The sequence below is a fragment of the Hakea prostrata genome, chromosome 7 (genome assembly GCF_041222555.1).
Source record: "Hakea prostrata isolate BN-2017 chromosome 7, UWA_Hpros_2, whole genome shotgun sequence".
NCBI lineage: Eukaryota > Viridiplantae > Streptophyta > Magnoliopsida > Proteales > Proteaceae > Hakea > Hakea prostrata.
Genome location: NC_142606.1, coordinates 23810166 through 23828684, shown reverse-complemented (window position 1 = coordinate 23828684; position 18519 = coordinate 23810166). Strand labels below are relative to the sequence as shown.

At 34.1% G+C, this 18519-nt stretch overlaps 1 protein-coding gene across 1 annotated transcript; it reads left to right on the top strand.

The window, feature by feature from the left end:
• The first annotated feature begins 9294 nt into the window (after positions 1 to 9294).
• On the top strand, positions 9295 to 10136 carry LOC149010699 (ethylene-responsive transcription factor RAP2-12-like). The gene is made up of 2 exons (XM_089164195.1): positions 9295 to 9620; positions 9695 to 10136. Exons 1-2 carry the CDS (start codon positions 9464 to 9466, stop codon positions 9952 to 9954), a joined length of 417 nt encoding a protein of 138 aa, XP_089020321.1. The 5' UTR covers positions 9295 to 9463; the 3' UTR covers positions 9955 to 10136.
• Positions 10137 to 18519: the final 8383 nt, after the last annotated feature.

Sequence of the window (18519 nt, the reverse complement as noted above, 5' to 3'; positions counted from 1 at the left end):
TCTTAAAACTTCTTTTATAAGAAAGAATGAAATGATTTCATATATAATGCAGGTCCTTTTCACATGACAAGATGAAAAGAATCCGTACTATGAAATATTTCCACTTCTTTTATTAGCATTGGAGCACATTGAACATAAACCGATGAGAAAAAGGAAAGTATATTCCATTACTAAAGATTTAGAGCTCTATCGGTTGATCAGGCTATGGTTGAGTGTTTGACTAAACTCGACCAACCCGGCCTAACCTGACCCCATCACCTTGTAGGTTACTAGGGTACAAACGAGAGCAATAATATGAAAGTATGCATTCATGTTCTAACTCTAACTCTAGGGTACTAATTTGATTTGAGAAAATTTATATAAAGTGGTTGAATGGGTGAATGATGATAACATGGAAGATGCATATGACCGCCCCACTCACATGGTAAATATCATAAGTTCAACCTCCATGATTCCAACATGTCTTTTCTCATTGACCATCATGTGCAAATATTGATTACATTCTCTACAAAAATTTTCAAAAAAAAAAAAAGCAATCTTTACGATAGCCAAGGATCGTTAAATGTCAAACATAATCTCAATTCTCAAGTCTCAACTAAACATATGAGACAAGACCAGATGGGTTCACTGTACCTCTCCAGCTTCTCTTTGATATCATTTTCGAACTAAGTTTTGGAGTGTTCTTGGACTTTGGAAGATTCATCTTCCCGCATCCTTGCTATCAAACGAGTCTAAGCTATTAGTTTCAACTTTCAATCAATAAGTTTATAAAGGATTTGAATGACTTCTTTTTCTTCCCTTTCCCTCAAAATTCATTGAAAAGCTAGACTTTCAAATTTCATTTTCTCCCTTGATGTTGGAGTTTTTTTTTTTTTTTGGTACAGGTCAATGACCCAAACTAGGCAGGGAAATTAAGCAGTAGCAAATCCAGAAACATCCACCAGTAGAATCTTGTCTAATTCCAGAGGGAGATCCGAAAAGAATATCAAAGAGCTTTGTCCTCCTAATGGCATCTTTGACATCCCATTAATGGCAGCATTTGTGTCCTTGAAGATGTAGTTAAATTTAATTTGCCTAATTAAAATCATTATAGATTTAGTCTCATCTGCTAATCTGACAAGCCTATCATAAACCACTTGACTAATGGAGATGTAAGAAATTGTCACACCCCACCCAGTCGGATTCGGTTATACCTAAATACTTGTGAATGTAATACACCACAAAACCTAGGCAAACTGATAATTCTACACAAATATATGATATAGCATAATCATAAGGACAAGAATAAATCAAGTTCAATTATCAAAAGTCACAATTTCACTCACAAGAGTCGATGGTTATACTCACAATAAACCTAATCATGTAAGTGAATTAATAGATATTAATTAGAAGTCAAATGAGTTTCAAAAGAGTTCTCAAAATCATCCCACAAAAACCCAATCAGTCATATGAATTCAAACCCACCGTTCTCAACCTAGTTTCAGCGAAAAGTCAATAGTTCGCTACCGATTCAAAGTGCAATCAAAATGAAACTTTAGAAATATCTAATTGGCAATAATAGGGTCCTAAAGGTACCATCAATTTAACCCAATTCATTCTAAATCAAAAAGCCCCATATTTGGCTCTCGTGAGTGCCGCCGGTGTCTCTGAGAGCCAAAACGCGAAATATTTTGCAACGATTCGCACAAACTACTCACAAACTGGAGGGAAGCATAAATACAACTATATATGAACATTCAATATACCTAACATACTTCAACTACCGCAATCCCACATTTATTGTGATGAAAACCCACAAACTTAGGTTTGAAGGATTCTTACCTTTTTCAATGCTCTCGCAACGATTCGGGTCACAACGCGCCTTCGGGTGGATAGAATCCCCTCTCCTCTTTAGTTTTTCCTCTTCCCCTAGCCTCAGCCTCACAGTAGCATTATAAAATGTGTGAAATTCCTTCGATTTCTAACCCTTTAACCCATGATTTCAGGACCGCGAATCTGGGCCTCAAGTCAGTGACAGTTGTGGGCCATTTGAGTCTAGCCCGAAAGTTTGGAAGGGGACCCAATGATTTTGGATGACCCTAATGATGAATCGAAATCCCTCTAAGAGTTTAAGAAGAGAGAGAAGGTCAATCAAGTTGGCGTTAAAAGCCAATTTTGGCACGTCCGTAGACCAGCGATGGAGAGTCCGATTAACGAGGTATCAATAGGTAATCGAAAGACCTTTCTTTCAAGCCAAAAATTACTAAAATCGGGCCTCGAATGGAGGTCCAAACATGGACCGGTTGGGTGACCCAACCGCCCGCCCCTTTCCAATGACGAGACAGAATCGGGATTTCGGGTTTTTAAACCCTATTTTATGTTTCAACTCACCTTTAAACGCATTTTCTAATGCTAGAGTGGGGCTAAGGCTTTGGGAAGAGGATAAACTAAGGAGAAGAGTTGATTCCATCCTACTAAAGGTGCTTTGTGACCCGGATCGTTGCGAGAACATTAAAAGAGGTGAGACTCCTTAAACCCTCTTCTTTAAACATAGTTTTGTGGGATTTTCTTCACTTTGAATGTGGGATTTCGGTAATTGAAGCATGTTAGGTATATTGAATGCTCTTGAATATTTGTATTAATGCTTCCCTCTAGTATATGAGTTGTTTGTGCGAATCGTTGCAAAAGATTTCGCGTTTTGATTTTCTAAGTCGCCTGCGGGCAATTTAAATAGCCAAATTTAGAGCTTTTTTATTTAGAACAAATTGGATCAAATTGAAGGTACCCTAAGGACCCTACTGATACCAATTAGACTTTCTCAAAGTTTTGTTTAGATTCGACTTCAAATCGGTGGCAAAATAACGATTTTTCGCCAAACTAGGTTGAAAAATGCGGGTTTGAACCTAGTTGTCAGATTGAGTTTTTGTGGAATGATTTTGGAATACCTTTTGAAACCCAATTGACTTCTAATTTATATCTATTAATTCTCTTACATGATTAGGTTTTATTTTTTTTTTAATATAATAATCGACTTGTGAGAGTGAAATTTGGGACTTTGGAGAACGGAATCGAATTGAAAGGTGAGGAATGATTAACTATGCATGTTTTATATTATTAAGTGTTACTATTTTAAATTCTATTGGTGATATAAATTGCTTTAAATTGATATCTACCATGATATGCTTATGTATGACTTTACACGAACAAAAGGTAAGGTTGGAATGATTGAGTTTTACTCTTTATTTTGAATCCTATATTATTGATATGAAAACGATATGAGAATGTATGAGATGAATGATATTGATTGAGATTATCTTTCTTATCTTATTTTACTAACCAGGGTGGTGGGTTCGCCCACTACCCTAATGACCTTAAGTGATTGCATCTAGACCAAACTATATGAATGATAGGTATCTAGAAGTATTGGGATAGGAATCCCTATGAGTACTACTACCCTTTTGGTAGGGCTATTAAAGCTGGTTAACACGTGTTGCCAATGGTTGGGTCCTGTGTGTCAAGCAGGCCCACTATCAGCATAGTTTGGTATAATTGTATATCATAGCTAAGGACTCATGAGCGCTCAAGACAGGTAACCAACCTGTGAGAGAACATGGAGAGCATCATATCCATTATATGTGGATGATCATTGGGTTAAAGAACGTGATCCAACAGATGCCTCTTATTGAGGATTCCATTCATAGGTGAGAAGGTATCGAACCAAAAACGCACTAGGCATGAGAGTAGATATCCGGACCATATGTAGTACGAGACCATAGGACCTTGCATGGGGCCTAAGTATAACCTTGACACACACTAAGTCTTATACAAAACGGTGATATGAGAGAGTGGTGACTTTCAACCCCAACCATAGCTTGACGGACTTTACCCAACAACCATAGAGAACCCAAAAAATGTTCATCAGAGTTGTGAGGGAAGAGTAATTGAGACCACCCAAAGAAGACTGGTGATTTCTTAATGCATGTCTACCGTAGAGACTTCATAATAGAGCGAGGAACATATCATCATAACCATACATTATTGTTTGTGAAATAAAAATAACCGCAAGCGCACTGTATCATGTAGCTAATGAGTCGATCTCAAGGAGATATGCCACTTAGAATTTAATCTCTTAATGGTAATGCAAAAATGCAATGATTCAAGGATTTTAACTAATTAGTTAAATTAAACGAGAGGTCCTAATCCATACATCTAATGCAATCGAATTGAAACGAAAAATGAAGCAAATATAACCGACGCATAATTAATAAAAGGCAGAAAAGAAACGCGAACAATAAATAAATAAAAATAAAAAGGAAGTGATCCGAGTGTCAGCTCTGGATCTAGGGAAGGGGAGTATAATTATAATGACTTTAACCGTGGACCCTTTGCCATAGCTTACAGTCCACCGATCAGAGGAACGGATATTAGAAGAAAAAAAAATTTGCAGAAATGAAATAATCAAAACAGTAAAATGAAAATAGAAACTTTAACCAAAGAGAGGCATGACTGTAGGCATCTTTGATCAAGGACCCAGGGGAAGGGAGAACAATAAGTAAATGTTGAAAGTAAATCCTAAATTAAGAATATGGAGGGATAGATAGAAGCGGGAATGGAAGGGGGAGAGAAGATTATTGAAGAATGTTACTTACTTGCATCTTTGAACTTCAAATAATAAAAAAGAATTGAACAGACGATTCGAATCTCAACCAACCCTAACAACCAAATTTAGATCTAGAATGATCTAGATCTGCAATTGCTAGACCCAGAGAAGAAAAAAAAATTCCTCAAACTTGAAACTTGAACTTGAAATTGAAATTGCATTACATAGAAGAATTAAACCTAAACATTCAATCTATAAATTAAAATCTCACAAAAGCAATCAAAGAAAACTTGAGAAAGCCTAAATAAACTAAAGAGAAAAGAAAGAGTGCTTCTCTTAAGCTCTAAAACACGTTCTCCCTTGATGGAGTATGCTTTCTTTTTATAGAGTTTACATGAGATATGAATCTTGATAGAGTTTGAATCAAACTCAGAGTTCCTATTTGACTCAACCAATTAGGGTTTTGGCGTACTAATCGGACTAACTTAGAGGGATCAAATGCACAATTCCACCGTTGGATTTGAGGATCAAGAAATCGCGAAGCTCTCCTCAAAATAATCAGCTCAATCGGACATCGGATGACCATTCGATGAAGGGCTTGATCGAAATTGGGCAGAGACTTTCAAAAATGGGATGTTTTCCTCTCCTTCTCTGAATATAATTATTTTTCCTCTTTTTCTTTCTTTGATCAAGTCCCAAATAGGAAATAAGATATTGAACTATGCAAGAACTCTTTTCTCCATTAGGACTCTTTCAACAATACCTCTGTAGATTTGATTGATTATCTATAATCAAAGCCGCATATTAAAATTTACTTTTTTATTTTTAAAATATTTTGAAGTTGGCCCATAACACATCTCTAACCCATCATGCTCCAGATTAAGCCCATTTTCGCACTTGAGAAGTTGAACGGACTTCTTGACATGTAAAATTGCATGTTTCATACCCAAATCTCCAAATATTTGCTTAAATCTTGAAAAGTCCTAAAATCTGCAAAAACAACATAAAACCCAAGGTAGCTCCACTCTAAGTGTATAAAATGCATGCTTTATGTCCTAAGATCTCACACATAAATGTGCTCATCAATTATCATATTTTGCCATTTATTTTATTATCATTTTGTGAACATGATGTGGATGATTGATTGAATGCATGACATGAATGTTGGTTAACCTCACTGAGTTATGTGGAACTCGTTCCTTTATTTATGTATGTTTCTTTAGATTTTTCTACAGATTATAAGACCCCCTTTCAAGTGGAGGATTCGTTGCAAGAAAACTTTTTGGAAGGAACAATTGAGGAAGAAGTGGAAGCGCACGAAGCTTCGTGCTCATGTCTCGACTGCTCCTACAGAGTCGACTTTTAGTGATAGGGACCTTGCCATCCTTAGGAAATCTCTAGTATCTTTCATGTCACTTTTTTATATTTACACGTTGATTTCTTTTAGGAGGGGCAAAGATATCTTTTACCAAGACTCTTGAATTTTCCGCTGCAGGCACTCTTTCTTTCTTGGAACTCTGATGTTTTAACTTTTGATTGGAAGTTTTGGATTACTGTAATCATTATTTCAGATTTAATAACTTTATACTTAAACTTGATTTATTTTTGTCCTTTAATTATGTTATATCATTTGTTGTATGTAATTTTCAATGAACCTAGGTGTTACGGTGTATCACCCCCGGGTATTCGGGTATGATCGGATCTGGCTAGGTGGGGTGTGACAGAAATGCGTGTAGGAGTGAATAGGAGCTTAAAATAAGGTTTTAAAACACAAAATCCCAATTAAGCTCCGTCATTGGGGAGGGGCTAGTCAGTCCAGGGCAGTCGTACGTTCCAATCAACCGGCCCTAGTTGACCCCTCAACTAAGTAAATTTACCTCTTCATTTAAGTATATTTACCTCATCGATCGAACTTTCCATCGTCGGTCTATGGACGCGTCAAAATCGTCTTTTAATGCCGTCATGATTGACCTTCTCTCTCCTCTTAAACCCTAAGAGAGAGGTCGAGTTATCATAAGGTTCATCCACTTGCATTGGGTCTACTTTAGAATCTTCGGGCTCAACTCGAATGGCCCACAATTTTTGCCGACTAGAGGACCGGGTTCGTGGTCCGTTAATCATGGGTTAAAGGGTTAGAAATCCAAAGAATTTCATAGAAATAGCCTCAAAAGAATCTGATTCCACATCTAAAGAGTGAAATCCCTAATACTAGATGCCTTAATTTAATAGAAAAAGAAATATAAGCATAAGCTAAGAATACCATTCAATGATTTCAAAAATGATTAATCAATGCAACATTTTCATAGCCCAAGAATTTTTTTTCATTTCATGAATAAAAACCAAAGAAAAACAAAGCCCTGTTGCCCGAAAGCTAAACATGTTTAAAGCTTATGATAGAGTAGAGTTGAACTCTATTCTCCCCTCTCTTCTCTCTCATCTTTTCTTCCTATTTATTCTTTTCTCTTTCTATAAATGTGGGTTAAGGAAATTTTTGAAAAAAAAATCTTATTACGTATTCAAAATGTCAATCATGTTATAAAATGGAAAATATATTAGAGAGAATGAAGAAAATTAGAACGAGATGAATCAAAATTATTCATTCAGTTGAGTGCATTACATATTTATAGTAGAAGTAAGATCTTCTCTGATATAGAAATATCAGAACCTACAAAGAAATAGAATATATGATTCGTGCATACAATAAAATGTTCTTGAGATAGAATGATAGATTGTCACCAAAAATAGAATGTGCATATATTGGCTGCCACATTGTGTCATGAGATGATTGTGATATTCCATTTAGATGAAAATATGAATTACTAAGATTGAATGTTAAGGTGGTTGAGATCTTCAATTGGGAATATTATCTATTTGGAAAGGATGAAAATTCACAATCAATATTATTCTTTTTATTTATTTTAAAAACAAAAATCCAACCGTTTGAAACCCAAAAGCAAGGTTTAAAGTATTGGTATTGAATATCATATCGGTCAGGTGATTTTAAGAGACGTATCATCCTGTATCGAGTATTGTATCGCTCTGTCTAATGTATTTTAGTATAATTCAATAGAGAGACGTATCGATATGTATCGTATCGGTGGGTCAAATATGGATACGTATCGGCAAGTATCGTATAGTATTGTGGGATACTTTAAACCTTGCCCAAAAGTAACTTCTTTCAAACTCAATGTTCAAGTACAGCCTCTAAACTCAATTCCTAGGTCGGAATCAGCACATAGTCCCCTGATTTATTCTCCTCCAGCCTCTACTCCTCTATTCCCTGTCTTTCTTTCCACTTCTTGAGAATGTAATTTTGTGGTTCAAAACAGAACCAACTGCAACATGTATAGTTTGGTTCGCTTCTGAACCAAACCAGTTAAGTGAACCAGCCGAATCTATTAAACCCAATTAAACTATTTTATTTCAAATGGTTTAGTCTTGAACCAAGCCAACACCATGCGTTCTCATTGACCCAATTATACCCATCAATCCATGCTTCACCTGATAAAGCATCCTTGAACCAAATAGGTTTCTTTGATCCAATTTTTCATTTTTATCACATTTAATCACTATTATCAATTAATTAGACAAGGGTTAATATTACTAAGTTTGGTTCACAACCTAAGGTCCCAAGTTACCATTTCATTTATTCATATTTACTGGTTCTTGCTTTGGCTTATTCAGTCCTCTTCTCCTCTCAAACTTAACAAAATCATATTTAATATTATTAAAAAATTATAATTTAATATGGGGCATTACATCAAAACTTATTTAATTTAGCAATTATCTCCCAAAAAAATTAATTTGGCAATTAGGGATTTAATAAAATAACGATTAAGACATTGGAAGACAAAACCTTACGGAATCTCAAGGTAATCCCAAACCACACTTCACGTGCTGTTGAGTATAGCTCATTTTTTCACGTTGTGTTGCCGACAAGGAAGTCTCGCTCCTCGGTGGAGTACGTAGAGGTGTGGGAGCAGCGCCCCTGGAGCCCATAGAGGATCCACATTTCTTTGGGCCTCGGAGTTTCTTTACAATTTGGACTTGAATTCATAAATAGCTATGTCTTAGGATTTTTAAGTTCATATATATTTTTTTCTTGTAACACAACATCTAAAAGGCTGCATTTGTTTGCTCGGAAAAAAAGAGTGGGAAAATTCTTGAAAAAAACAAAATTTTCTTACTTTTCCTTTAAATCTCAGAAGTGTAAATTGTTTAGTTGTGGTGATATGGCAACTCAACTTTCCAACTCCAAGACTTTTTAAAACTCCACAAAAAGTGTGGGATTTTATGAAAAAGTATGGAAAAATAAAATGTGGGATCCACAATTAATATTTTTCCATACTTTCATTTCCTTACAAATGCAGCCAAATAGTTGTTTAGAAAAGAATATAGTGAAAAACCTAATATTGGACGTAGTCTCACGTTGAGGTAAACTAATATAAAATTCATGTCTCATTCTTTTTTGTTTTCTATTCCATTTGTGTTTGGTTGATTTCTCTAATCCAAACGTAACAGTGAATTAAGAATTTAATTAAATAACGATTAAGACATTCACTGGTAGACAAAACCTTCTTGAATCTCAAGGCAATCCCAAGCTACACTCCACGGGCAAACCTAAGTGCCATGAACATGGACTCAACTATTGTGTGTTTTTTTTAATCTTATTGCAGTCTTTGGACCACATATAACACTCATAGATGCGCTCGTGCTGTACAGGTTCGATGCACGTAGCTGTTGTTCACCGACAAGTGACCACCCCTACTTGGTTGGATGGTGTGATTTCTTCCCCAAAGGAGAAAGTGAGTGTCTTTTTTCTGTGTACCTTGCAGTTGTGTGTGTTCTTGCCTGAGTAATCAGGAGTTCATCTCCCCGTTCGAAATGTGCGCCACTGCGGTTGACGCTGATCGAGGTTGCTCAGTCTCAGCTTCGGATCTTATCTCCGGTTCTCCGTTTGATAAGTTCGACATTTTCAACTCCAATTTCCGTCCTCAACATCAAGAATCATCATCTGCGAAACAGGCTTCCCCTTCTCCAGGTACACTAGAAGAACTTGAGAATTAGTAAGCCTTTTTTTGGGGGGATTTTTGGTTGAGGACTTTATTCGAACAGGTAGTGAGAACGAGGCTGAGAAGAATGCCAAGAAGAAGAAACCCAGAAAGAATTTGTACAGAGGGATTAGACGACGACCGCGAGGGAAATGGGCAGCTGAGATTCGAGACCCCAGAAAAGGTGTTATGGTTTGGTTGGGTACTTTCAGAACGCCGGAGGAGGCTGCGAGGGCTTATGACAAAGAGGCGAGGAGGATAAGAGGTAAGAAAGCCAAGCTTAATTTTCCCAACGAAAAAGAGGAGAATGTTAAAGTTTTTTGATCCATGAAGTTTGTCAACTACAGAGCAAATCAACTACTTCTGAACTTTTAAGTCTTAACTGCAAATTTTACTTCCCAAAAGAGAAAGTTGATGATCTTGCCTAAATCAAAATTCAATTTCATATAGGGATGTAAATGGATAACCGAAATCCGCTTTTGAATTCGTATACTGCATCCATTTCGGGTATCCGAATAAATTATCCGATTAATTTACTTACTTGAATTATTTTCTCATCTTTATAAAATTTTTACTTGAGATATGTGATTATTTTTCTAGATTTTCCACTAAAATAACTATCAAAGTTGCTAAAATTTTCAATTTGTTATAAAATAAAGAGAAAATATATTAGATACAAAGAAGAAAGACAAGATGAGTTCAATCAGAACTGATTCATTCAGTTGAGTGCATTACATATTTATAGTAGAAGGCGCATCTACTCGATATTGGAAATACAATATATGATTCTTGCACACAATAAGATATTCTTGATATGGAAAGATAGATTGCCGCCCAAGATAGAAGGTGCATAGAATGGAAATATTGACTGCCAATATTATATAATGAGATGGTTGTGATCTTCACCAATATTGCATCCTGAGATAATTGAGATCTTCAATTGGAAGTACAATCTCTTTGGGGTAATGGACATCCATAATAAATATTATTTATAACACTCCCCCTTGGATGTCCATCAATAGATAATGTACCTCATTAAAACCTTACTAAGAAAAACCCTGTGGGAAAAAAATCTTAGTGAAGGAAAAAGAGTATACATATCTAAATAATACGTATTGGTAGTCGCCTCATTAAAAACCTTACCAGGAAAACCCGGTGGGACAAAACCTTGGTTAAGGGAAAAAGAGTGCAGCACGTATTTTACTCCCCCTGATGATAACATCATTGAGTATCTTTGAATACGTACATTCCATTATCATATACCAACTTCTCAACATTTGAAGTAGGCAACGCGTCAATAAATAAACCTGTCAAGTTATCACTTGAACGAATTCAATGAACATATATTTCACCATTTCATTGAAGATCAAGAGTGAAGAAGAATTTCGGTGAAATATGCTTCATTCTATCTTCTTTGATGTATCATCCTTTCAATTGAGCTTTGCATGCAGCATAATCTTCATATAATATTGTTGAAATTCCTTCTTCTAGTAGAAGACTACATGCTTCATGAATGTATTGTATCATTGATCTTAACCAAATATAAAATAGCTAATATTCACTTGAAAATAAATAGCATGTTTGAGATCTAGTTTTATGTAAATCAGATAAATATCCTGCATCTGCAAAACTAGTAAGTTGATATCCACATTCATAAAATAATATCATGTCAATAATTTCTCGAATATACTGAAATATATGTTTTATAACATTTCAGTGTCTTCGTATTGGAGAATAAATAAATCTTGTTAATACACTTATAGAAAATGCTACATCCGATTGTGTATTATCAGCAAGATACATTAATGCCCCAATAGCACTAAGATATGGTATTTCAAGACCAAGAAATTCTCCACTGTTTTCTTGGGGTCGAAATGAATCTTTCTTTATATTAAGCGATCTCACAACCATTGGGGTACTCAATGGATGTATTTTATCTAGATAAAATCTCTTCAAAATATTCTCTATATAAGTTGATTGATGAACGAATATTTCATTCGTCAAATGCTCAATTTACAAATCAAGACAAAACATTGTCTTTTCAAGATTTTCATTTCAACTTTCTTAAAATAATCTACTGCTTTTGGAAACTCTTCAGGAGTTTCGATGATATTTAAATTATCATCATATATACTTACTAAAATTAGATCCATATCCTTTAATAAATGCACAATAATAAATTGGATCATTTTTATGCTTTTCATTTAGTAAATATCCACTAAGGAGATTACCATATATGCCTTGATAATCTTTGAAGCATTATTGAACAAACTTCCTAGGAATTTTTATATGCTTCAGTCATTTTGAATCCTTCAGGGATTTTCATATATATTTCACACTCGAATGAGCCATATAAATAGGCTGTAATAATATCCATTAGACGCATGTCAAAATTTTCATATACTGCCAGATTTATAAGATATCTGAAGGTGATTGCATCCACCACAAGAGAACATGTTTCCATATAATCAATGCCAAGCATCTGCAAAAATTCTTGTGCCATAATTCATGCTTTATATATCACGATTTCATTCCTTTTCTTATTTCATTTTTCGCAGAAAACTCAATTGTACCCCACTAGCTTTATACCTTCAGATATTGGACTATAGGTCCAAAAACTTTATTTTTCAAGCGAATTCAATTCTGCTTGAATTGCGTCTCTACATTTTGGTCAATCATTTCTTGATTTATATTCATCAACAAATTTATATTCAAGATCCTCGTCTTGTTGCATTATTTCAACAAAAACATTATATGCAAAAATTGTTGTCGACAACTTTATATTTTCGGTTCCATCTTTTTCCTGCAATGACATAACTAATCGAGATCTCTTCATTATTTTCAGTCACCTGAACCTCTTCTGGGGTTTCATAGAAAGTTATGTCTTCAGGATTTTCATAATCAATTGTCTCCATTTTATGACCATCTTGATCATTTGCTCCTTTCTTTTTCTAGGATTTTCCCTTGAACCGATTGATCTTCCACGTTTTAAATGTGGTTTAATTTCATTTGCCCTCGATAGATTGTCCTCTTTGGGACATCAATTCTAATTGAAGCATTTACGTTTTGGAATACTGAGATTTAATAACCTCCGCAAATGCCGGCGGTTGATTCATAATATTTATTGCATTATCCTTTGAACTTGAAGTGTCACCCACGGTCTCGTTGCGAGGATCTAATGAAATAATGATAATGCATACAATCAATCTATTTTTCCAACTGTTTATTCTCTCCCCCTCATGTTGGAAAAACTAATTCATCAAAATAATACTCAGCAAGTATTGCATTAAATAAGTAATTCTTTGCCCCCGACTTGATTTATACTAATAAAACCTTCTACAAAATCGTCCCCCTTCCTATCGGTGTTAAGTCGTAAGTTTGAAAGTAATCCCTTGCCTCATAAAATTAAGAAATCAAAGCGATACTCCCCATTTAAAAACCGATTAAAGTCATTTTACCCTCTTCTTTATTTGCTTAAAAATTTGGTTTCCACCTTCACTAAACTTATTTATTTTGAATTAAAAAATTGGCAAATTTTCGATTTGGTTTCCCACCTTCTCCTCTAGCTCGTGGGAACCACATTTTTTATTTTTTGGGGGGGGTGCTGAATATTGCCCCTCCCCTGGGGTTACTTTCCCTTTCTCCCCCTTGCCCCTCTTGCCGGGTTCGTGGTGATTTCGTTCCTTTGGTTGTTTTCTTCCCTCCTCTTCGGTTTCTTTTTTTTTTTTATTATTATTTCTTTATTTTGGTGATTTTTTTGGTGCGGTTTGTTTTTTTTCTACATTAATTAGGGTATTTGCTGGGGTTGTAGGTGTGGGTATTTTGGGATTTTAAATATGGAGTGCCACTCTCGCTCGGACTCGGGGCTTGTTTTGCGTTGGTTGGATTGTATTTGCTGGGGGATCATTGTTTCGTGCAGTAATTATCCTTAAATAAATCTCATATCCTTAGCAATATATTGAATTATATAAGGAGATTTATATCCAACATATATTCCCAACTTTATTTTGGGACTCATCTTTGTGCAATGTGGTGGAGCAATTGGAACGTAAGCCGTACATCCAAAAATTTTAAGATGAGAAATATTTGGCTTCTGATCATAAGCCAATTGTAATAGGGAGAATTTATGACAACCTTTTGGCCTGATGAGTACAAATGATGTTTTGTTCTCATAAACAATGGTTTAAAATTAATTGGAGAGAATTAATAAATAATTTTACCAAACCATTTTAGATATAAACATGAGTAACAGGCTATTCAACTGTGATCTCAGTTGTTATACAATAATCATAAAGCCTCGAGATGTAAATTCACCAAAGATTATCAAGACAAACTGTCTTTATCTTATAATTCATAAATTATGCTCTTAATCTCATTATTTGAGCAAACAATCTCGCAAACACCAAATTGCGAGTTCATAATGAACATACATGTGACCGATTTATAGATGCATCTATTAAAATCATATATTATCTGAATGGTCCACATGATGGGTGAATGCGCCCATACATTTCACCCTCTATACGTTTCAAAAACGTAGAATGTTCAATCTCAACTTTAGCTGGTGAATATTTAATAATAAATATTTCTTGAAAACAAATAATACAAGAAAATTCACTTAATTGAAGAATCTTCTGGTTCTTCAATGGATGACAATTGAATTTTCATTAATTTTTCGCATCATACTTGATCCGGTATGGTCCAACCGGTCATGCCAAATAATAAAATTATTGGAATCAATGTTCATTTGATTTACCCAAGCATGTGTTTCAACCATGCGATATTCGTGTAGTACAAATTGGGAGAAATATCTAATAACTTTGTATAGATATTTACTTATACCATTATTTGTAGTCTCAATCTGATAATAATTTTGGCAAATAGCTTTGAAACTTAATAAGTTTCTTTGAGACTTACTACAAAATAATGAATTATTTATAACTAATTTTATCTCCTAGATAATAATAGATTAGCTCTTCCGGAGCTTCCAATCAATGTTGTACTACCGAATTTATATGAACATTGGCTTCCGCATTATCAAATAAGATAAATATGTATATTTTTCTTTCAGTATAATATACGTCACAGCATATAAGAGAATATTTACATTCTTCATCAAAATGAAACAAAATATATTAAAAGATATATAGAAAATCAATAAAAAAAATTATAGAAGAAAAATATTAAATTTAAGATAAACTAACATATGAGATGAGATTTGAAGAGAAAAGAATTACATAATCAAATCTTCAACTATTATCTTCAAAAAAGTTTGCAGTATCTAGATATGTAGTATCTGTGAGGCCATCAAAATCATTCCTTTTATAGGCAAAAATTATTCAAGTATCATGATTTTGGAAAATCTAATTTATCTCCACATTATTTTTATTTCTTTAATTAAGGCTTGACAAAGCTTAATTAAATATTGTGGAGTATGCCAGATATATGTCTAATAGCTTTCATACCACATTGGTAACAAATATTATCTTTACTCCTTGAATTGTTATATTGAGAATCATTATTATTCTCTTATTTATTTCCATAATAATGACGATAATTATTCCGTCTTTTGTCTCATCCTTTTCCACAGTCATGACCATAATTTTAATTTTACCTTCTTTCAAGCATATCATGAATTGTTGCATTCACTTCAGGGAATGGAACAGAACCAATAAGATGAGCTTCATAACTTTTCATTAATAATCCATTATTTTACTCAGCCACAAATAGGCATGATATCATTTAGATTATTTCTTAAAACTCCTTTTACAATATTACAATTGTAACAACAAATTTGAAACTTGAAAATTTGCTGGGATATTTTCATGAATAATATTTTCTCCTTATAATTTCAAAAGAGAATTAATTTCAAAAACTACAGAACTGTATTTATTTACAGTTTCAAATCTTGCAATTTCATATGCATCTGTAGAACTGTATTTATTTACAGTTTCAAATCTTGCAACTTCATGTGCATCTCAGAACTGTATTCATTTACAGTTTCAAATCTTGCAACTTCATGTGCATCTCAGGAACTGTATTTATTTACAGTTTCAAATCTTGCAACTTCATGTGCATCTGCAATATTTATGGTGCAAAGCTAGCAACCACTATATACAATAAATAAAACCACAATCGTTAAAGCAACATAATATCTTATTATTTGATTGATTCTTAGATTCAATAAAACACATACCTTTGTATCATGATGCACTTACATTTCATGATGGACAAGGTAAACTCCATTGTTTACAAAAACGTAATGATACATAGTCTGCTGTCTTTCTTCTCAAAACGCAATACTTCGAGCGGATTCATTCTTCGAGCGGAATCGTGCTGATAACGTGTTATAAAATAAAGAGAAAATATATTAGATATGAAAATACAATATATGATTTAAAATAAACTTTTTCATTCGTTGGTGCATTACATATTTAGGGGCACTACTGGGCTTTGTTCTTGCCCAATAAGATATTCTTGATATGGAAAGATAGATTGCCGCCCAAGATAGAAGGTGCATAGAATGGAAATATTGACTGCCAATATTATATAATGAGATGGTTATGATCTTCACCAATATTGCATCCTGAGGTAATTGAGATCTTCAATTGGAAGTACAATCTCTTTGGGGTAATGGACATCCATAATAAATATTATTTATAACACAATTTTCAATTTTCAATTTCAAACCCAGTCCTCATGAATAAAGTGCTAAAGATGTCAACAAGTAGTTGAAAATTTGTGTTCGGTTTGTATTTATAAAAATCTACTTGAAAAAATAACGGATATGGTATTACCACTATCCAATCCGAATCTTATCCATTTACACCCCTAATTCCATATAACCTTGTGTTACGAAATGTTTTATCTTAATCAAAATTCGGGGTGTATAGTGTACATCAGTATCGAAAATCCGAATCCATTGAATAATCAATATTAGATTCCCTTCATATTATATCAAATTACATTATTTGGAACAGGCACTTTTATATATTGGGGATGGGGGCCTACATAACGTATGGCGGGGCTTTGCCTCTGATTCGACGGGATTTCTCATACTTGGAGGTGTTGGATTAACTTACATTATTGGGTTTTAATTATTATTTCTTTCATAAGATAATAATGTGATTCATTTTTAAATATACATTGTTTTCTTTCTTAAGAACGCCTATGATTTAAGCATGGATTTGGTAACAGTTTTTCCTAAAAATGACGTTCTTTTCCATAATCGTTTTTCAGTGTTCTCATCAAAGAATTGTGATCTGGGTTAGTTTTAGCCATTTAGAAAAACTTGTACTCAGAATCTTTGAAAATGAGTGTGAAACACTTTTTTTTTTTTTTTGTCAAAAGTTCAAACATTTCATTCATAATTGAAAGAAAACATAGGCACAAACACCGAACAAAAGGAAAAAAACAAAAAACTAAGGGATGGGCCGAGCCCAATAAACCCTCAAAATACTAGTTGAAAAGAAAATCATTAATTCTTATATATAAATACAGGATAATTTTCAATCAGTCAAACCAGTCAAACCCTTGAGGTTTGACCTAGGTCAGATTTGGTCCAGGAAATGTCATACTTTGCATTTGGACGTCCTATACTATACAAAAAACCGAAAAAGCTTGGATCATGCACATTAAATGCGCAGGATCATCAAGCCGAAATTTCGGCTGTAGGATCCGAAATTTCAACCGAAATTCCGATCCCACCGCCCAAAGTGAATGGCTTGATGGTCCTGCACATTTATTGCGCAGGACCCAAGCAACGTCCACAAAAAACACCTAGAAAAGGACACCCACATTAAGTTGTTCTCAAAATCTAGATTTTATTTGCCATTTTCATCTTCATGGTCTTACTCGCTACCACTTCCATCTTCTAAATCCTCCCAAAAGTCACCATCCATTTGTAATTGGAAAGACAAAGTAGAGGATGATTCTTATGCAACTCATACGAATAATACTAACAAATCCACAACAACTCAGTATGAAGATGACATCATCAGAGGAGTGAAGATTGGTGGATGATTGGATGGTGGTGGCAATGGCTGGGATGGTGAACAAGGGAAGAGTTTTAGAGACGACTAAGAGAGAGAGAAGAATGTGGAATTTTATCCAGTCTATTTCCTTCTCAAAAAATGGACCATCCATTTCCTTGTAGATGTATGACATGTGTCCTAACATCACATTAAATTGTTGAAATTCATTTATAAGTCACTTCAACCTTTTAAATGATGCGACTTATAAATGAATCTAAATCTTTTGATGTAATGTTAGGACACATGTCACATATCTATAAAGATATGGATGGTCCATTTCTTAGACAGGATAAATGTCCGAAAAATATTTACCCTAAAGGGCATTGTTATCATAAAAATTTCAAACTAATAAAATATGTTAAGACCTAATGTGGATATCCTTTTCTTGGTGTTTTTGTATGATACGGGGTCCAAATGCAAACTATCACTTTTTGTATTAATTCTCAAGGGCATCAAACTAAAAACTACCCTAAAATAAACCCCCAAAACAAAAGGTTTTAAGGTCTAATACACCAAATCATATTCTAATATTAAAAACATAAGAACTCGAAGATTGTGAATAGTATTCAGTATTCATTTGGTAAGGTCTTTTCTAAGAAGGGCATTCTTTCCCAGGATCATTTTCTAGCATTCTTATCAAAGAATTATGATCTGAACATAGTTTTGGGTTTTTGGTAAAACCTATGTTAATAACCTTTAAAAATGACTCGAGCAAATTGGTGTTTGATGATTTATTTTCTTAAGAACGTCTTTTATGACAAAAAATTATTCTTTTTCTTAAGGACGTCTTTTATGACAAAAGATGCCATTGATACATATGAAACAAACCTCAAAAAATATTGAAGTTGTTGTAGAT